The sequence below is a fragment of the Cryptomeria japonica genome, chromosome 2, assembly GCF_030272615.1.
Source record: "Cryptomeria japonica chromosome 2, Sugi_1.0, whole genome shotgun sequence".
Taxonomy (NCBI): Eukaryota; Viridiplantae; Streptophyta; class Pinopsida; order Cupressales; family Cupressaceae; genus Cryptomeria; species Cryptomeria japonica.
In genome coordinates this window covers 221943860-221966888 of record NC_081406.1, presented here as the reverse complement: position 1 = coordinate 221966888, position 23029 = coordinate 221943860, and the positions used below count along the sequence as shown (strand labels likewise).

The window sequence follows — 23029 nt, the reverse complement described above, 5'->3', positions numbered from 1 at the left end:
TATCTTCAACTTTTGCTGCCAAGGCCTTTTCTTCATTTATGATAGCCGGTTCCGGTTCATCTTCCTTTAAAGCATAGAACACCCATTCCTTTCCATTGCTGGATCTACTAGCAGAGTCTGTTGCTGGTTCATCCTCAGAGTCATCACTTACTCCTTCCTGATCCGCTATGTAGCACTGTTTGTTTTTCTTGAATCTATATCTATTCTGATTAGGCTTAAATGTTTTCTTAACTCTTCCTTGAAATCTTGCATTCCTTTCAGGACATCTAGATGCAAAATGACCAATCTTATTACATGCAAAACATTTAAAAGGTGTTTTTCCTTAATACTTACTTCTTGTTGGTCCTTTAGGTACTCTTCTAGCAAATAAGGCTTCAAGTCGCTCAAATTCTTCATCTTCTTTCCTCATATCTTCCAATTCTTTTGCATATAAGGCTTTCCAATCACTTTTGCCGGTAGATGATGATGATGCATGAAAAGCAAGTTCAGATTTTACAACTCTAGAAGATCCAAATTCTTCAAGCTCAGAAGCAGATAATTTTCCAATCAGAATGTCTCTGTTAACTGATGTGTTTGCCATTGTTCTCAGCTCATTAATTGCAGTTGCCTTCATCTTGCAAGCCAGTGGAAGGGCTCTCAAGACTTTGGAAACTATTTCGTCTTCACTCAGAGATCCTCCACAACATTGAATTCCCATAACAATCTCATTTACTCTTTCCATAAATACAGCAATTCTTTCATTATCTTCCATCTTCAAGTTTTCATACCTTACCCGATAACCATCAAGTTTAGCAATTATGACAGTAGGATCACCTTCATTCAGAGTTTGCAATTTATCCTACATAACCTTTGTCGATGATTTATCAGTCAATCCCATGATTTGTTGATCAGTAAGTGCACACCAGAGGGCTTCTCTAGCTCTGCAATCATTTTCAATATTCTTGTCCAGGTCTGCAAGAGCAGGATTGCCAGATGTCAGATCATAAGGTGTGTATCCTTTCTCAGTGATCTTCCAAATATCCTTGCCAAGACATCTAAGATGAGTCTCCATTCGAATTTTCCATATCCCATAATTTGTTCCATCAAGCTTTGGGATTTCTCTTCTAAAAATAGTTGCCGGTGGGTTTGAAGTGTTAGCTGCCATAAGATCTACCTCAAGCGGTTAAGCTTCTTCAAAAGAGGACCAAAGCTCTGATACCAATTGTTAGGATAATCGGTGAACAACTGAGAGGGGGGGGGGTGAATCAGTTGTTAACAAATTATATCAATTAAACCACTTTATAACCTTTAACCGGATCACATAAACATTAAGTACCGGAATAGCAGAACCAGATACCAGTAAGCAATAAAACTTAAGAATGAAACAGATAATCAACACGATGCAACCATACCACATAGCACCATGATTTGTACGTGAAAACCCGGAAAGGGAAAAACCACGGTGGGAAGTCTACCCACAGTCAGATGATACTTCTGCAGAAAGTATGTGATACAATGAGGGGTCTGCACATGCAGGAAGGCACACTGCCTAGAGCGTATTGCTCATTACAAAAGAGTCTCACTGACTACACAGAGGTTATAACCACCTCAAGATAAATGGACAACAATCCAAAATAATGAACTGTCAAAGATAGCATCTACCATGCCTGATTACAATCTCGGTTAAGCTCAATACCGGAAGCCTTTGACCTCTTCCTTAATCCCAATTCAATCACCTATGATCGACCAAATCTCCTTCGCATATGATATTACATTTCACGACCACGAACATATGATCTACAATGAGATCTTACATCAATTTATACCAGCCCTAAGGCCTAAACCAATTAGGTCGGCCACCTAAAAGATATTACAATAAGATCATTACATACATCCATATTACAATAATATGCCATGTCGGCTTAAGACCAAAACAACAATAACCAATCCATAAATCATCCTGGTAATGTGTAGAGAACACGTTAACATGATAACGGTCCATAACCTAGATAGGTACTGGACCTAATCTGGGTCCACCACGCCAAAGCAATGTCTTCAATCAGTTGAGGCACAATCAAAGAACATCTTCAGCATCCTGAAATCCATCTAGAAGCCGCACCAACACCACTTATGCATTCTGCCAAGATTTCTCAGTGAAAGTTTCGTCGATTAAACCTTAAACCCATGTCGGTAAGGGTTTACAAGAGTGTGTGATAGCATCTGATTACCAAATCAATACCAACTGACCAAAACATGCTCCAGAAGCATGTAACACATAAAGTCAAACATACTCCATTGATCCAAACATGTCGGAAATGTCCAATAGATAGTCCTTTCTGTCGGTAACACTAGATCTTCTACCGGTAACCAAAACCTGTCTGTCGGTAACCAACCATAACAGCTAGTGTTGACATCAATGACAAAACATCAATGCAACACATAATCAATTCATCCATAAACACTTTCCTCGTTATCCCATAGGGGAAAGTGGAGGTCCAAGATGGCCATGTGGGATAAGAGGGTCGAAGGGCGGATGATTGGCCCAATGACTCAACGGCCACGTTAGCGATGGCGGACGACTTTGTGGGCTTGGTGGGCCCAATTTTCATATAAAGGGCCTTTTCGCCAAGACTTCTCATGGCGGCAAAGGGCAATTTTGTTTGGCTGAATGGCCATGTTACTCCAAAATTCTTGGGTGGGGTAAATTGCCTCATGGTACAATCATGACCGTCGATGATCACTTGAAGCCCGATCCAACGACCACGACTTGTTCTTTCATTGGCCCCCCTGGCGCTCACTTGGCGAGATCCCACGCGTCCATCTGCGCGCGAGACCTCCAAATCAACGGCTAGCATTTGAACTTCCTCTAAGCCATTAGCATTTAATCTTTTGCAAGCGAGTTGTTGTCGACATGATGATTGAGACGTTCTTCCTGCTTAGTCGACGCCTCATTCTTGGTCAGATTCTCATCCAACCACCGACGATCGCCTTCGTTACTCCAGATTGGACCCTGCAAGCCGATTTTTGACGCCACCATGCCCTCTTCAATTCAAAACAGAGACTTTTTGTTCACCTATGGGTTATTTTGCTCTTTTCGATGTAGAGGAGATCTGGCAAAGGAATCCAGCACGCCATCAAATCCGCATCTAATATCCTTCTTCTCCTGCAGATATTTTGTAACCTAACCCTAAGAGAGTTAGGGTTTCCATTCGTAGTTCAATTTTCAATTATGCCTCAACTTTAAAGGCAAATTTTGTATCTTTTCCAAAGGATCTTCTCCTCTTTTTCTCTTACAGTATTCTATGATTCCTACAACTGTAAAAAATTACCTTGCCTCTGTATTAATAAAATTTGCTTGCCTTACCTAGTTTCAGTTTATGCAAATGTGTTTATTTTTCTTACCTCTTTGTGTGAATGCATCTTTTTCTAATTTTCTCAACATCTGTGATAGTGTTGACTCCTCTTAGAGTGGCATCTGAGAACATTGTTCGTTCCTCTGCCATTGTTATGAATTCCAACCTTGACTCAATCTTAGAAAGCTAGACTTAAATAGGAATTAGTGTATCTTTTGGGCAGTTTTATTGATGTTCTCTGCAATTACGGGTGGGGGTAGATCAACTTTCAGTCTAGGTGCAAACCTTTTTTCCCTTCTTTCAAGCAACCCTTCTCTCTCCCCCTTTTCCCTGTCAGAACAATAGATTAGTTTTACCAGTATTGGGTTGGTCCAACACCCCTGCATCTCAGATTGAAGAGGAAGCCGGCCTTCTTTGGAGATTCAACCTCACATTTAGCAAGGTCCCACACTTGAGAGGTTGATTCAATATTTCACAAGGTTGATGATCAAGGTTTCTTGGGTCATCAAGGGTGCAAACTTTTGTGACAACAGGTACATTGGAGTTTGTGCCCTCATAGACGAGTCAAGTGCATTGCATCTGGACATGCCGATGTGGAACCCTCTAATTGATGGAGTGGTGACTAGGATGCCACCTCAACTTGCACTTGTGGACTGGATTCATCATCATGAATGAGTATTGAATAACATTTCTCGATACTCAACATTATCCAGCTTCAGCAGTGATGATGATGTTCTTCTAACTTTGATTAACTCTTTTGAAAATATCCTCTTGAATGTCTGAATCATGGAGGTGCAAGGTGTAGATGTTGACTTCCTCTTAGTTTTGGAACTTGATACTGCCTTGGAATGAACCCTTGATGTTGTAGCTGCTTCTTCACTCCAATTCTTTCTTTGTGATTCTCTTCATGCTGTTGGTTCTTTCATCCACACCCTTGGATGTGTGAATCATATTCGTGTCGTTACTTTCCTTGATGCCCTTGTATTTGTTGATGAAGTTTTCCTCTTGAAGACATCTTCCTTGTATCTTGACCTTGATGTTGAAATTTCCTCCTTGGGATACCTGTTCCGATCTTCTTCCAGCTTGGTCCCTTTGATTTCTTTCTTTACCTCCTGCAAAACAAACAAATGGGTATCAAATACACATGATATATAACCCTTACATACTCTCAATTTAACACAATGTTCCACGGAGACACATCCCCCCCAAAAAAACCCATGTCTCCTGTAGGGGTACGTTTCCGAGACTTGGGGACTTGGGGGAAACGTCCCCCCACAGCACCACCACTTCTACCACCTCTAGCGAGGACATTGTTGGGTCGCTTGCTTTATGTTACATGTCATTACATATTGATTGCAACCTTTAACTTCGTGGAAACTAATTGGCCTTTCATGGGGCATTGAATTACGCTCATGTGGGGGCTTAGAAGCTAATTCGCCCTCATGGGAGAGCAAAGGAAGCATATTTCACTTCTGGAAGAGAGCAAAGGAAGTGTTTTTCGCTTTGAACCTTGAGCAATGGAAATGAACTCAAGTTCTTCCTCTAACTCGGTCTTATCAACTTATACCTTAGGTTTTGCTTTCATGCACAAAAAGATTATCAAAAACCCTCAATGGAAGCTTTAGAGAGGATTTTGTTCCTAACCAAGGGCAATGGAAGAGGGTTTCACTCCTAAAGGGGAGCAATGGAAGTGTTTTTCGCTCCTGGAGAGGAGTAATGGAAATAACTCTAATTTGCTATCTCTCCTCCATTCCTTAGTTAAAATCTTGATGAACTTGATGGATTTGAATGATTAAAGTGATTGTGAAGAAACTAGATTAGTTCATCGCCCTCCAATATGCTCAAGAAGATCAAATCGCTCCAATATGTTGGCAATGGAAGAGGATTTCGCTCCTAAAGGGGAGCAATGGAAGTGACCTTTACACTTAACTCGATTCAAGGTTGTTGGTCAAGGATCCAATCTTTCACTCAAACAAAGACATCTCATGATGGCTAGAGGTAATTTTAGAGGATTTCGAAGGCCTGGAGAGGGATTTCGCTCCTAGAGGGGAGCAATGGAAGCAAAATTCGCTCCAAGACTAGAGCAAAGGAAGTGAATTTCGCTCCTAGAGAGGAGCAATGGAAATTCTTGCATACTTAGTCAAATTTTGCTCCTATATCTCATCTCTCACTAAAATATAATTGGGTCACTTGGATGACGAAAGAAACACCTAGAGGGTTGACTAGACTTTGTCTAAGGCACTCCTCCATCAAATTCTCTTCTATCTCTTGCTTATGCCAAGCTAATGAGCAAGGTCAGTCAACTTAGGAAGTTCGATCCTCCAAAGGAGCAAAGGAAGTTTATCAATCTTAATCTCATCTTCCTCATGCTACCTTCCTCTAGAAAAAGTGCAATCACTCCACTTTGATGGCCAGGGAAGAAATTTGCTCCAAAGCCAAGGCAAAGGGAGTTCGCTCCAAAGCATGAGCAATGGAAGTTTACCCATACTTAGACAAATTTCGCCCTATGTGACACTCTTGACTTCACTTCTCATCTCACATCACTTCATTTCACCCCTCACAAGAAGGGCTATCCTCCTGACTCCTGGCCTCTTGACCAACTATACCTCTCCAATGCAAAGGTTAATAGCAAAAGACACTACAACTACAAGCGTCTAAGCTCGAACAACTAACCTAGAAAGGAAAAAGTAGGGTTCCCCATTTGCAATGGGATGATGTGTGAAAATGTCACAACAAGTCTATAACTAGGCAAGGAATTTATCAGAGAGGATTCATTACTTCCTCAATCTCAGGCATAAGGCCTTCTACATAACCCAACATGCCATTGGGTTATTCCTTGATGCCATTCACATACAAGTGCCTCCCAACATATGGGAGCAACTACAACCAATGTAATAGTTAGAGCCGAAATGGCCAACAACATTTTACTGGATTAATTTAGGCATCCAAGCAATAGGTGAAGAGGTCGGTCCATCCATTATGCCTCAACCAAGAAAATGAGTAGGAGCATTGAAGATACGTCAATTTCAATCTCATCCTCATCTAACGAGGACATGACAAGTCCAGTTCAAAACATTCCTATTCAAAGGAAGAGGATTCGATAGGAGCTACAAGAAGAGGATTCGGTAGGAGCTTACTCGATGCCAGTGCAATCACCGCTACCACAAGCAAAGATGATCGTCCAGAGCGTTGCATTCTCCCCTACCATGCTCTAGCCCACCACACCTACCGTACTCTCATCCACTATGCCACTCAAAATTTCTACACGAGGGTGTTCGAGAAGCTACACCGGTAGCAATTGTTGTGAGAGGGCAGCCAATTACCACACAAGTGCCATTTGTTGCATCGGCACCAACTGTTGCACCAGTGCCAAGTACTGCCACCATGATGTCTGGTGTTGCACTAGTACCAAGCGCCTCTGTAGAAATGCTAGTTGTCGTTAAAGCGACACCACCAAAGTCAGAGAAGGAAATGGAAGATACAGGGGTGGATGGTTGGCTTAGCAAATTCAAGGTGGCACCCATAGCCCCTCCACCACCCTCACCAAGTCTCTTAAAGGACTTGAAAACGCTACTAGTAGAAGGATGTAATATCCCGAATTTTTAAGCAACAATTAATTAAATTGATTTTTATTAAGTTATCAAAAAATAAAAGCTATATTCAAATGATGACTTAATTTTAATTAATTTAATTAAATAATAATTAAAATAATAAATTATTATTAAATGTCACTTTATTAAATGAAGTTCTCCAAAATATTATTATCTATCTCGACCAAGTCGGCCTAATGTTCTAGATGTTTCTTGGAGTTCTTTATAAGGAGGTTGAATGAAGGCATGCTTTTGGATGTGATAAAAGTTTGATGATTTCTAAAGACAAACCTCTGGGAGTTCAACAGGCTGGACGAAAACCTACTTCTTCGTAAGAAGTGGATTTGTGACGGAGTCTACATCTGGGCAAATTTGTAAAGTCTCCTTTGGAGACAAATTTGTTAGGCTTGTTTCAAAAATAAAGATACTTGCATCTATTTCCTATTTTGAAATAAATTTATTATAGTCCGAATATTGTTTGGTGAATCAGAGTTATATTTGAAGGCGGAAACATTATTATGTCTGAAAATTTAATAGTGCTAGCAGATTATAAGTTTTGACACTCTTGAATATATTGGCTCTTCATCATTTGCCAAGTCATGGTTTTTGATTATTGTGGACAAAAGCTTATATTTTAAGATTGCAAATTAATATTATATTGGAAAGTTGTGATTGGGTTATTACTATGAATTTATTATGTAAGTCGTGGCTTTGGATTGAATATTTAACTTTTGTTGTTAAGAGTATTCATGTCTGGTGTGAATAATTTAAGGAGGTGGACTTTAATATGCACCATCGTATTAATCTTTGGCATCATAAATTATTGTTCAGACAAATATTAGAGGAAGTAGATACTATAATTCTAAGAATCGTCAAGTAAGGCATCTTCGCACTTTGCTAACACATTCATCGCACGAAGTCCTTAGCTCTCACTCTTGTTTCAAAACCTTGGTGATCAATTGGGATAAGCTAATTTGAGCTAGGAGATAGTCACAGACCTTGTGCAGGGATCAAGGAGGGCTTTCATCACGGCAATGGACAAATATCTTCGTCTTTGCCTTTGTCTATCGACAGGACAAAGCCTAAACAGGATGAAGGAGAAAGTAATGCGATCTTAAGCAAAGATTTGGCACTACAAACAAATCATCACAGCACTATCAATCATAGAAGTTCAGCACCATTGGGATATTGGGTTTCAAATAACAAATGCCCATTCATTCAAGGGATGGCTGGATTCTTATAGCAGAGAAAGAGGAATACTAGATCACATCGAATTTAGCCAATTGTGGGGAGATAGTGCTTGCACCTAGGAACACAAGCAACAAACAAATATCGTGTCTCTACACGTCTAATAGAAGATACATCCGGCGTAGTATGTTAAACAGGCCCTACTATAAACTGTACTGGTTTGAAGATTCTCTTTGTTTCTATTTTGATTGATATAAACTAGTGATTGTTGTGGCTCTCAAAGTTTTTTGAGATGCCAAATGACATTGCTCACTAATTTTCTGGGATAAATAATAATTTTTGATATCTTGCAGATTCATTATTTATTGTAAAACTAGTGAAACTTGATACAACCTCTCTGTGTGTATAAGTGGGCTTCTTTCAAAGGAAATGCAGAGCATTCGACAATAGGGTGATAGAGCCAGCAACAGAAAAAGAGATGGGCAGTTGGCACTCACAGGAAACCAATGAAGATGGTTCATATCGTTAAGACGGATGAGCCCATGGCCACTTAGCCTTGTGAGCACAATATGCAAGAGGTTGCTGCTACTCAGTCAGCTAAGGCTAAGGCTCCAGAGATTGAGGACTCTGATGGCTCTAGTGAGGACAAGACCCAAGGTATGCACATTCAAACTTCTCGTTTGGATCCCCATGATGTGCTTGGTACAATGCAAAGGTACCTATCTGAGTTAGAGGATATTGCTTTGATCACATAGGAAATAGCAAAACTCTCTCGAAAAATGGATATTGGTCTTGCTCCCTTAGTGACCGCTAAAGCGGAGAAGATTCTTACATTTATGCAAGTAGACTGTGAGGGGAAGTTTTTCCATTGTTTTGACTCTCACGGGTGGCCCACGGTGGAGACTGTTGATGTGTTTTTAACGCACATGCGAACACAGAATAAAATACCGTAAGTATCTTATCCTCTCTTGAACAAAATCTCTCGGATGTTGAAGATTTGCTTAAGGATCATTCAAGAAGACTCCAAGGTTCTTGAATGTAGGGTCTCTACTTGTGGATAAGCTTAGTTGGTTTGATATGATTATGCTGGAATCACAAGGGGACTTACAGTTGAATGCCTGGATGCTTGATTTGTTGGAACATGATCATCTGATATTTCAATTGAGCAATGCTCTTTGTCCTAGACTAACTTGAATTGAAAAATGGCAAAAGACGAAGGGTTGAGACAATCTATTCTAATCCTAAGAATGTAGGAAGATGAGTGAATGATTAGATGGAATCCTACTGAGCGAGGTCTCACCATCAAAATAAACAATTTGACACAAGCTCAGTGCAATCTTCTAAGGACGTTTCTAAGATGTTCAAATCAATACCATCAAACATTGATCACCATTCAAGTTAATGCATAAGCAATGAGTGTAGAACTATTCAAAGTTAAGCTCATAACATTCTAGTTGACCACACAAGGCGCTCTTACAATCAGTAAGAGGCTAGTGGTATGGACTAAGCGGATTCCACATGAATACATTAAACAACTTCTTCCATTCAATCTAATTTATTTATCATCTAACATGAGGGTCCAACAAGAAACCATGCACATTGTAAAGAAACAACTCACTTCACCATAACTTCAATGAAAATAGAGTTCATTTACAACTTAGGCAACATTTTTTGCCTTCTCCTCCTACTTTACTTTAACTTCTATTCTACTCTCTTAAGACTGACTATCTATTGACTATTAACTACTGCTATTAGCTATTCTCCAATTATTAATTATTAACTATTAACTATTAACGCTTACAAATGAAGAGTCTAATGGCTCAAATCAATTTAAGATCAATGGCCAAGATTTTACAATGAAAACCCTAATTAGGGTTTGTTACAACAAGCTCAGTTTGGCCAATAAAATAATTACAGCACTTTGGCATGACCAATAGATGATAAGGGTAGGTGCCTCGAAGTTTGTGCCATCACTGGTGAGTCAAGTACATTGCATCTAGACTTGTCGATATGGAACCCTCGGATTGGTGAAGTAGTGACTAGGATGCCACCTCAATCTTGCGCTTTGTAGACTTGAGTTGATTCATCATCATGAAGGGATGTCGAGAGATATCTCTTGATACTCAACATTATTCAGTTGCTTAAAGCAGTGGTGATGGGACATATTGAGTCCTTCACTTGCTTGCCTTGGAGTTTGTATAACTTCTCCTCAACATTCCTTTGATCTCTTCATGCCTCCAGGGTGTGGAGAGAATCGAGATTCTTCTTAGGTATTTTGTGCTTGTAAATGAAGCGTTCCCTTTACATGCTGGTGTAGATATCTTCCTTGCAAATTGATCTTGATGTTGACATTTTCTCTTTAGGACACTTATTTTGATCTTCCTCCAACGTGATTCTCTCCATTTCTTTCTTCATTTTCTGCAAAATAAACAAATAAGCATCAACACATATGATTTATAACCTTTTCATACTTCTCTTTTGACCTGATCTCTCATTCTGATTTCATGTGATTTTTCACTAAATCTGATCAAAGGACTGACAATAATCAGTGAATTCGCTGTTCTGCTCTTGATTCTGCTAATCAGGGATGTTTTAATTTGAAGTGATGTTGAAATGAGGATTTCACAATTACCTTTATAGGCGCCTAAGGTGAATGGATGTGTCTTTTACCCTAAGGCCAACTTTGTCATGAATTAAATTAAATCAAGAACTTACCTTGGTTGACTTACCTCTAGATTGACTTTGAATTTGTTTTAGGCGCTAAGGTCATGTATTAGTTAATTTTGAAAACATCATATGAACTTCGCTCCATTGTGTCAACTCATGAAGTGCACTTCGCTCTATGTCCTTGCTAGGGACAGGACCTAAAACATAGATTTCGCTCTTTGACCTTTGAGAGAACAAGGCATAGATAAGATTTTTCGCTCTCTGTCCTTGCTAGGGACAAGACCTATATTGAAATTTGCTGGCTGACCTCCTGAAAAGGTGCATTCTTATCAACTTACTGCATGTTATTTGGGCGGACAAGGCCAAGATAAGTGTTTCGCTTTACGTCCTTAACAAGGACAGGCCCTAAAGATGAATTTCGCTGTATGTCCAAGGTAAGGACAAGACCTATAACAAACTTCGCTCACCAACCCTCCTAAGGACAAGACTTCAAAGTGCAGCTCGCTCACTGTCCTTTGTAAGGACAAGGTTAAGATGTGAAATTCGCTCTCTGTCCTTGATGAGGATAGGCCCTAAAATAAAATTCGCTCACTAACCTTTGAGAGGACAAGACTTCAAAGATGAAATTCACCCTGTGTCTTATGCAAGGTGCATGTCTTTCCTGTGATGGAATGATTTCGCTCTATGTCCTCTCTAAGGACAAGCCCTATATGATTTTCGCTCTTTTCACTCGGAGAGGACAAGACTTAAAGTGAGGTTCGCTCACCGTCCTTGGCAAGGACGAGACATATTTAACAGTTCGCTCTCTGTCCTCTCTACGAACAGGCTTCATAAGGCAGTTCGCTCTCTATCCTTGGCAGGGACAAGGCCTATAATGACATTTTCACTCTATGACCCTTCTAAGGACAAGCTCAAGTTCACTTTGTGGCCCTTCTAAGGACAAGGTTGATTCTAAACAAAGTTCGGATTAGGACACATTCTAGTTCGATCTACCATCAGCAAGGAGAAGGCATGCAAATGATTTTGCCCAATGTCCTTTGGAAGGACAAGACCTATAATGCATTTTTCGCTCTAAGACCTCCCGAAGGACAAGCTTCAAAAGTGGACCTCGCTCTATGACGTTAAGGAGGACAGGCTCTATCAAAACTCGCTTCATGCTCTATCCAAGGACAAGGTCTAAGTTGATGCAAGATACATGATCAAGTGAAGAAGCACGCTCCATGTCCTTGATGAGGATTTCGCTCTATGTCCTTGGTAAGGACCAGATCAAAATAGGTAAAATTCGCTCACTGTCCTTTCCAAGGACAAGGTCAAGATGTGAGAAATTCGCTCACCGTCCCTTCTATGGACAGGACCTATAAGACAAGATTTGGCAGTTCACCTTATGACTTTTACAAGGACGTGACTTGAAACTCTTTTACCTCATCGATTTGAAAGCATCATCAATTCAGCCCTTAAAAACATCTATAAAGAAAACTTCGCTCTGTGACCTTCGGAAGGACAGGACCTAAAACAAAGTCTCGCTCTTTGTCCTCTCCAAGGAAAGGACTCAAAGACAAAATTCGCTCTGGGACCTTGATGAGGTATACCACCTTAGTAAAATTCCCGCCCTAAGACCTTGGCAAGGACATGAATTAGATGGGAAATTCGCTCAATAACCTTTGGAAGGTACAGGGGTCTCATGTCCTTAAGAAAGACTCTTGACTTAGTCCTTTCACCTGACTTGACCAACCTTCTGGCTACTTAAGAAACTTTAGCCCTTCAATGCAAAGACTAATAGCAAAGACTCAAAGGCAACCTAGAAAGCAAAAAATGACTAACCCTAGAAAGCGAAAAAGTGGGGGTCCCCATTTGCAATGGGGCGATGTGTGAATAACTCATAACAGAGACCCCCGACATGCTTGCAGCATGGCACCCAGCGCGTCCCACCGTGGCCAAAAGGCATGGCTGGGTGCTCACTGCACTCCATGGTATGTAGGCTTGCTTCCAAGATTTGTTTTACAAGATATAGAGGGCGACAATTTCTATGGAGGAAGCTCATACAGTGAAGGTGAATGCACTTCGACGGGAAGAAGCTGCTAGGAGCAAATTGTTTGCTCTAATGGCCATATCTCAAGAGCAACTTACCCCACAGACTCAACTTACCACTACAGAGAGAATGTTGCCTAGCCTTGGAGGCCACCTTGGCCGAGAGGGAAGCTTAGTTGGTTGAGTGTGAGAGTAGATTGGCAAAGAGGGATGCTAGATTGTTAGCACTAGAGCAACAAAGTACTACAGCTCAAGAGTTGGAACAGGCCAAACAGGACCTAATAGAGGCAGTTCACATGGTGAAGGGATCTCAGGAACATGAGCTTATGGCTGTACATGACTTGAAGATCCGTACAGAGCAGGTGCAACAACTTTGTTAGCAACTCTCCACTTCTAAAGCCACATCCATCCCAACATCCTCTACTTGCCCAAGGATGTCCTCTCGCCCTCCTCAGTAGTTCTTTCTTGTACATAGCCCCGTTTTTGGTTTCTATCATTTGGAAGACAACTTGATTTTTTTTGGGGGGGGGGCTGATGTAATCAACAGTTATGCCATATTGTTAATAAATAAATAAATTGTCAATTGGAGTGTTAATTGTATATGTATTAGATGGTTTAAAATGTAATGTCGTCATTTGTTCCCAATGTGTAGTTGTGTTGGTAGTTCCTGCGGTTGGTAATCTTAACCAACCGCCAAATAGTATTTATGTACTCATTGTTGTCTTGGGAACCAGTTATGATTTTGTACACATTGCATATGGTAATGAATGAAATATCTTTTTTGAAACTTTATTGTTCTGGCATTATTACATTCTATTATTCTATGTTCGGAAAATGATCTTCTGTTTACTCTGCATAGCAATTAATAAGTTCCCTATGGGAGTAAACATTGACCAACAGTTAAATTAGTAGTAATACATTTAAGAAACCTTACTGATCAAAAATTTCAACCATGACTAGCAAATCCAACATTCCACAATTGTGATATGATTTATTTGGAATCCCTCAAATGTAAATAATCAAGCATATAGCAAATCTGTACAATCAATAGCTAATACAAACTTGGTAAACTTTACATACAACTCATAATTAGATATAAATGATAGCAATAGTGGAAACCCTAAATTGTTGACAAGGTACAGCATATAGAAAAGGTACAACAGCAATAAAAGGACTGTTTACAGCCAATAACAATGTCCAGGTACTGAAACAATTGATGATCACTACAAATACCAACACAAAACGATGTAATTCCACCTACAAATGAAGAGCTTTGACTCCCTATGTCAATGACCCACACAGCAAATTTAAGCAATAGCAATGTGTACAGTGACTAGAATAATCAATAATGTGATATCAGAGTGTAATAAGTACAGATATGAGCAAAATAAATGTTGCTCTGGTTGTATGGCTGGAGCTGAGGCTTTACAGCACTAGAAACATCAGGTGCAACCTATGAACAGGGTTGCCCAGCAATAAACCCTCTTACAACTTAGATCTGAGTTATGGTAACTGGGAAAAGGCTGATGCAAGTTGTATGGCAACTCCAAATGGTATGGTGGCTGCCAGACCAAATAGTAAATGCTCAGAAACTCCTCCACAAATGTTGAATACTTGATGGTAAAGGCATGCAGCAAGTGCAACAGCTGGGCACAGTAAATATTATGTTTAAAACCCTCCAAATATCAGCAGCAAACATCTGAAACAACACTTCAAACCATTTAAGCTCTCAAAGTCGGTAATTATTTAACTGAAACCACTTGTATGGCTACAAATGGTTAAATGTAGTGGCTGGAAATGGTGATGACAGTGGTCTTCAAGCTGGGCACAGCAATTGAAGTTCTCAAGATCCTAGCAGATATAGATATTATCATATTAAGAACATGTTGAATAGATTTGTTTGCAAATATTCAATCAATCAAATCTTCCATTAGTTCTTTTACAGTTGTCTTTTGAGTGCTCTATTTGAATTTACCTTTTCCTCCAAGTCTTTAAAAACACTTTTTACATAAAATATTACATCAATTGTTTAATAACACTTTTAAATATAATATTTAAGTTGCCCTTTTGAAAATAAAGTGATCGTGTCCAGCTTAAAATATTATTGTTATTACCCTTCTTTTATACCTTAGCCTTCAAGAAATAATAAGTATAGGATATGGGTCCTCAATTAATTCGTTTTGCTCTGAAAAGGAAACATGACAAGATTGCTGAGTTGAAGAAAGAAGTAGAAGTCTTTCAAGTCTTTCACAGCAATGTTGGCAAACTGCTGGTAGGTTTGTATGTTCATCATCGTCAAGCCAGGCTTTGAAGTACATAACCACTTTTCTATCTCTGTTTTTTGTGGCCCCTCTGTACACAAGTCTCACCATCACAAAGATATATGCCACGATGTATGGTCCCTTTCTAGCCATCATAGAGGCAAACATGTAGCAGGAGAAGAGCCATGGGTGGAAGAAATAGTTGACATGTTGTATGCATCTTTTGGATCTGGGGAACATTAAGGAGTGGTTAAGTTATGCTCTATGTTTGTAGGTCTGGTGCTATGTTTTAGGTTTAGTTATGGGGTTCTCTGTTTTGCTTGTTTTAGGGTTTGTTTGGCAGCAGCTGCAAAGTTTCTCACAGCATTTAGTACTTATTTACATATGGTATGTAAGTTTCTAGCAGCTTAATATGCTCTCTGTAGCAAGGGTTTGTAGCAGGCTGATATGCTCCCTTTAGCAAGGGTGAGGGGGTCTAGAGAACCCCCACTTATCTATCTAAAAAGAAAAAAGCCCACTAATGGGTGAAAAGCACTCCAAATCCAACAAACACTGATTAAGCAGATAGATCAAAAGCAGCCTCCAGGACAGCTTTAGCCGCAATAATTGCAAATCCTAATATCATAATATATGCTGCTTGAGGTCCTAGCCCATGTGATTTTCATTTGTCTTCTCTTAGCTTCATGCAAAGAGAAAAATGCTAATTTAATACAACAATTCCTTCTTTTAATCTCCCTTTTCTCTGAACCGAACAGGTCCCCACCTCTGACAACTCTTTAGCTGACAACATCTTTGTCACTACTCAAACCAATCCTCATGGCTTTGATGACCAACAACAAAAGGCCAACATTCTTAAAAATTAGCAAAATCCTAAGCTGGTGAACCCAATATGCAGGCTTGTACTGTCCAGTAAGATAAAAGAACCTACAAAAGCAACTTACATCACAGCCCTCTTCTCCTGAGCAATGTTCTTTGCTGGTTCTCCAATAGATAGCCCAGAAACAGAATATTCCTCATCATATTCATCTAATATCGCCTAACCACTTCAATAAACTCAGATGTTAATCTGGTGACATATTTAATGTCTTCTCAAAAGGCATTGTTTTTGGATGTGTTTACCATTGAATGTCTTTTTTAACATAGCATAAACCTAAGATGTCATGCTACACAGTAGTTTTATTTTTGAATGTAAACTGTCACCTTTTAAAGATAAAGCTCCATTTGGCAAACTTCTTAACAAAAATTAATAATTGTAATACCAGCTTATGGGGTTATTAACAAGCACAAATCATAACAATTTAATCCATAAAAACCTTCATTCACCAAAATGCTTCAACAGTTATGTTTGCTAAAAAACCTTTTATAATTTATAACCAACCATAAAATGTTTGTTTTCAACTCAAATAACACAATTAACAGGCAATCACAAAAAAAATTCTTACCACATGAGATTTCAGATTACAAAAGACTAGGCTAGAATAATGTTTCGACAATCATTTTCAAGGGGAAATACAAAATAAGTTCTTAAACTTAAACAGATTCCAAAAATAGTACCTCTGTTCACATTGCAATTGGAAAGCCCTCGGAGAACTGATTTTGCCCTCTCTGGGGTAAGCTTACTTGATAACCATCTGAGGACAACCCTATGACAATCATCAACTACAGTTTGTTGCAGAGGTGACATTCGCACATCATCTTCACTAAATAATCCAGGTGCCTTCAAAGCAAGTCTTCTTGCAGCTTCTGAGATTGCAGGCTGGCAAACGGGGCTGCAGCATTCTTTCACTGGATCAACTGTTTTGCAATCAATCAAAAGTTTGCTCCCATTGACTGTTTGTTCAAACTCCTTCACACCCTTAACTGGACAGGATCCTTCAGTTAGATTAGATGGCAGTGCAGAGCATATCGATGGAAGACTTGCATTTGCACCCTGGCTACTCAAGATAGTTTGGACATCTGAAAAACAGTATTCTGCAAATGTTGAATTCAAGGCAAGTAACCCATTCGATTTGCTGGATTCTCCAACAAGGATGTGAAGCAAAGCCTCGTACTGGGGACAGCAAATGACATTTCCCAGATATTGAGCAAATGAACCCCAACAGTCAATTGCTGTTTGACTGATCACATAATCTGCAGCTGAAAAATTGAAAGCACAAAGCCCTGCAATAAAGACAAGCAGTAGCCTTTCAAAAGCATAGTCTTATACTCTTTAACAGGATGCAAAAGGTTTCTTAGAAAGTTAGAACAATAGATGTAAAATCAATCATATTGCAATCGAGAAGCATATACATACCTGAAACAACAGGTGCAGTTGAATTTGGAGTGAAAGGATTCAAAGGAGACGGAGCGAGTAATGGAATCAATGGGTCAGGTGCAGCACTAGGAGAAACTTCTACAGAGAAAATATTACTTTCCTTTTCCTCGGCATGAGGTCGTGAAGAAGTCAAATGAAACAATGAAGAATTCCAAGGAAATGAAACAATGGGCTCATGTACAACTACAGTAAGATCTGACGTCTGACTTGCACCAAATTTTGGTAATGACAAAGCCTGGAATGCATTTACAAACCCTGCCAAACACAAGTTTTATTCAGCAAATAATCAAACTAACAAACAACAAAGCATACCCTTACATCATCAGAGACAAGAACTAAATGGGTTTTCTAATTACAGACTAATGAAAAGCAGCTATTAAAGCAATTGAAATATTCACAAATTTTATAAACTTAAGGAAAAGGTATTGCAATATGAGCTTTTAAAAAAAAGTTAAAAGATCACAGCACCTTCTAAGAACTGATCAGTCCAAAATGACTAGAGAAAAGTGGCACGTGCAAAACTAAAATTCAAACGCAACATAAAGCTCCTGCTTTGAATTGTCAGACTTAAAATAACATCAAAATAAGAGGAAAAAATAAAAACTAGAAAAATGATAATAATATACAACATAATATATAAAACTAAAAAACACTTATAGCTTACAGTCTAACAACAGCTAACCTATGAAAAATAAATTTGTCTTCAGCACTTTGACGTACAGAATACACTTGAAATATGTATTGACTTCCATGTCAGTTTTGTTTCCATCATTGGATACAATAATCAACATATTGCCAGAATTCAACTCTTCTGGGTCGATAGCATTGTGCTAGAATGGAACCTTAGTGGGCCGTGTTGTGACCTTTTCACACATCGCCCCATTGCTAACGGGGACCCCCTCTTTGCCAGCTTCCTGCGTTGTTAGGTTAGGATTTTGGCTGCTTAGTGGGCAATTTTGCGTTTTTTGTGCCCGAGTCTCGGAGTTTTGATCATGCCTAGTGCCGTCTAGGGTTTTGAAGTTATAGGATCAAGTTGCAAAAGTTGATATTTTAATGATCCTAAGTTTTGCTGAGTGTTCGACCATTTGAGCGTTAACGTGTTTTTAAACACGCGCATCAAGTGATTTTAAAGTGCCAAAATATTCACAGACCTTTTGGAGTTGTTTTCTCGCTCCTAAGGTAATATTTTAGTTGGTTTCGCACTTTATTCCAATATTTTCCTAGCGTTTCGCTCATATTTTTGAAAAATTAGTCTAAGTCCAGTTAAATTTAAAGTCGCTGAGTGATTTTGAGTGGTTAAAATGATAAAATCCTAAGGGAAATCCCTATTCCAAGGGTTAAAGGGTCAAAATCCATGCTAGAGGTGTTTTTCCCCTTACATTCCAGACTACCCAACCCATTCCCCCACTCAAAATCCATACTATACATGGGTTTCCCCTGGAATCCATACTGGCCACTAATTTCCCCCACTATTTATCCAGACTGCCATCGAATTTCCCCTGGAAGTGCTAAAATTTGGTTAAGTGTCAGGATTTATCCAGACTGCCATCGATTTTCCACCAGGAGTGTGGACTGGAGTGCGGACTGGAGTGCAAGGATAATTCCATGCCTGGATCGATTTTCCACCAGGATTTTTGTGACAACTAAGTGAGGATTTTTGTCTGGATTCCTATCCAAAAAGAGGTTGTTTTTCCCCTGAGCATTTTTGTAAGGACTTTTTGTCCGGATTTTCATCCAGACAGGGATCAATTTTCCACTGGGAACATTATGAAGAGTTTTGAGTCCGGATTTTCATCCAGACTGAGGTCGAATTTCCACCAGGGAGGTATTTTTCCACGTTAAGTGAGTTTTGAGTGTGGATTTTTATCCAGACACATATCGAATTTCCCCTGGGGGGTGATTTTTTTGCAAAATGAGTGCATTTTTGTCTGGATGTTTGTCCAAACACACATCGAATTTCCCCTAGGATGGTTTTTGTGTGCATTTTGATGAAATTGAGCATGGATTTTTATCCAAGCATGGGTCGAATTTCCCTTATGGGGTAAATTTTGACACTTAGTGATTTTTGAAGGGATTTTTCAATCCCAACCTATAGCGATTTTCCCCTGGAGGCTTTATTTTGGATTTAAATTGAAATATTTTAATAAATAAGCCCCATTTAATTGCTTTTAAATAATTATTAAATGATTATTTAAAATTTAAAAGCAAATTTAATAACTTGCAATAATTATTAAATGTTTGAACCTTCTAGAAGCAAGTTAGGGTTTCACCCAGCAAGTATTTATACACGTGTTTTATCCCACATTGCTTGTGTGGTGAAAGTGAAGGATGAAAGCAAGTATATGAAAGGAACTTCAGCATTATTTTATTATTATTTTTGCCAGGTGTCTCCATGAAAGCGATTTTTCTCTAAGTTGGGCGAATTTTTTTAGCTGACAAATACACGAAGAAGATGGGTGTATGCAAGAGTTTAATTAATAAAGAGTGGATGATTGAGCCTAGGAATCATCATTCCAAGACTCCCAAGACACTTATGTGCATAGATTTTAAGGAGGAATATAGTGATTTGATATTCCTACTCAACAGAGTGATGGGAATGCCGCAGGGAGCAATATTTGATGGATGGATGTTCTACTTCATTCAGGATTGTCTGAGAGGAACACTAGTAAATTGGTCCAAGACTATAAGTGACACCTAGATTTCTAGCTGAGGAATGTAGAGCGATCCAAGTCATTTGCCATGACTTCTTACCTGGTGTACCTGCTTGCACGATTTGTTTCATACAGAGGATTAATATGCAAAGGTGAAGTTGGGAATGGGCAAGGACAGTACAAGAGTTATGAATGCTACCCCCAGCTGAGTATGCACAGAATTGAAGACTACAAGAGAGTGAATGATGCATTCATTATGTACATCACACAGATGCTGCAAGGCGGAATCCACAGAAGATTGTCCAAGGAGGCAATAGAATTAATAGAGAAATATGGATCGTGGTATATACAATTCCCCACTTTCACATACCTCAAGATTCATGGGTTTCAATCCGAGCCCTACAGACTTCCTAGTATCCTACCGACAAAATGATATTGTTGGAAGTGGTGAGATAGCTTCTAGAGTTCGATGTTATCCAGAGGGAGAAGCACAGGACAGGAATGACATTCCCTATTTCAGTTGGGAAGACGTCAGAGGTTTGCCAATCCGCCATAGCTGCCAGCACTGCGGGTGAGGAGCTCGCATTCTACCGATTTGCTACATACAAGAAGAGAGAAAGATTTGATCCAGACAAGAAGGTCGGAAGGATCAGAGGAGAGAAGTTCACTCATAAGATTGACATAAAAGATTATTGGGCTAACCTGATGGACGAACAAGCAGTGAAGGGAAGAATGTGGTCCAGAATGTCAGTGGATTTCATGAGGAAGTGCGAACTTTTCCTCATTCCTAATCAGGTATTAGATGATAGAGATCATACACACCCACATTATGAGAATGAAATGAAGAAGGCAATCCTATTGCCAAATTGGTCAGAGTCAGAAGAGACTAACCTGAATGCATTGATGAGAGAGGTCTTGAATTTCTCCCGCACATGGGTGGATATACAAATGAACAGATTAGTTGACATGGGTGTTCCCTTCACTTATGAAAGGATGAAGCCGGAAGAGTCTACTTCCGAGGATGATCAGAGGACTATCAGTGATGTCAAGATTCATGCAGACGAAGAGAGTCAAGCTCCCAAGAGAAGGAAGAACACGCCTGGAGAAGTCAAAGCCAGAGGGAAGAAGGTTGAAGAGGGAAAGAAGAAACAAAAGACTATCACTCCACCTATCCTTCCTTCACCCCCTCCTAGTGTCTCATCAATCGAAGTGATTGAAGTAATAGAACAGAATAAGAAGACTCAGTAGTGTTCCAACACAGTGATACTACCAGAGAATGCTCAGGAATTCCATGCCACAGCTACATCTGCACCTCCTGAGGAGAATGATGACCAGTCGGGATCCCCTACTCTCCTTTTGGAAGTTTGTTTGGGAAATGAGGTATATGATTGGACCAGGAATAATCTTGATGATAATGATGAAGTTATCTCGACACTGAAAGACCTTGATCGAGAAATATGTCTCGATGATGGTATGGAGATGGCCGCTATTCCTAAATGGTTGATGAGAAGTATGGAGAAAAGTAAACAGATGATAGAGGTATAGCCTATTCACGATATTGATGACTACCTAGCTAGGAGTGCTAAGGAAGAGCCCAATAGAGCGGAGATTTTATCGCACATAGCTAGAGATGAGACAGGAATGCGGATTGCGCAGATTGTTGTTCCTAGAGCAGGTGTGACAGCCGACATTGCTACTCCTATGGATTTCCAGATCACTTCAGTTGCCCTTGGTCATGCATCCACAGAGCAAGAATTTCAGGAGATTGGTGACAACCTCCAAGCAATCAATGCAAAGTTAGGCAGAGTGGTTGAAGAGAATGAAAGGTACAGAGAAGAAAATATTAGACTTAGAGAGTATATTGTAGGGACAAGACGTGAGAATCCCACCCTTATTTCCCCTATTGCAATTGACCATGGAATACATTCACACTGCGAGGTAGCAAGAAGTACACACTCAGAGGTGGAAAAGTGGATTGAGAGCACAAGAAAGCAGGCAGATGATTTCCTTACTCAGTTTGTCCAAGCACATGATAAGACAACAACGCTTGCATTCAGAATCCAGTATTTGGAGGGAGTTTGGGAAGAATTCCGGCCTATCCAAGAGAAGACTATTCCACTCCTCCTGGCATTGAAGAAGGTTCCTAATCCCACCTTGGTCAGCAAGAACATTGTGCACAGTGGAGACATATATAAATTCCATGGCTGGTATTGTGCATTAGCCTTGAAGAAATCAGCTTATGAGAACGCCCAATCGAGTTGTGTGGAAATGGAAGGATTAATTCAGGACATTCAGATGAAAATCCTTGCCTCAATTGAGGAATTACTGGGTATTGATGTTAGTGATGCTAGTGGTTTACACTTGGCCGAATTAAGAGACAAGATGAAATTCATGTATTTTTGCCAGATAGACTCTTTGCAGAAGAGTCAGATTGATGACTTGGTCTCTTTGTTGATTCATGTTCATAATTCGCAGAAGCTTATGCCGGAATGGGAGAACACTTTGAATGCTTGCTCGAATTCACTGGACGTGATTGATTTACAACAAGATACCTTGCCTAGCATTTCCATGGAGGAGTTAGATTCAGTATTGGCTAGATTCTTGGAGTATGCTGAGAGAGAGAGAGAGAGAGATGCAGGGAGGAATCTTCTAGAAGATTCCCTATATGATGACTAGGGTATCTTTTCATTGGGCCATATGTTGGTGGCACCATTTTTGATGTAACCCTAATTAGGGCAATTCTAGGGTTTTGTTGGCATGATCTCGGCCGTTGATCTTAGATCAATCTGGGCCATCCATTTTTGTAAGAGACTCTATATATGCCTCCTTGTCTCTCATTTGTAAGGGAGAGTTTTTGTAGAATTGTTGGTATATGCTGCAGCTATTTGAATCCTAATCGTTGTTCAATTGTTGGTGATTTTGCTCTTCAAATGTTGTCTTTGCATTCATGGTTCTCAATTCCTCCAAGTTAGATTAGAATTTAGATTAGAATTTATTT

General features: G+C 39.6%; 1 protein-coding gene across 7 annotated transcripts in view; it reads right to left on the bottom strand.

Annotated features, from left to right (window-relative positions):
* LOC131037124 (uncharacterized GPI-anchored protein At1g61900) overlaps nt 1–23029 on the bottom strand; it is a 91135-nt gene that overhangs the window by 49996 nt on the left and 18110 nt on the right. For all 7 annotated transcript variants that reach the window (XR_009371516.1, XM_057969163.2, XM_057969164.2 and 4 more), the window contains exons 2-3: nt 17360–17635; nt 16621–17226 (exon numbers count right to left, since the gene is read on the bottom strand). Coding sequence is in view for 6 of the 7 variants with exons in the window: in XM_057969163.2 (XP_057825146.2) it covers nt 16621–17226; nt 17360–17635 (882 nt within the window). In the remaining variant the exon portion in view is untranslated. The remainder of the gene's footprint in view (nt 1–16620; nt 17227–17359; nt 17636–23029) is intronic.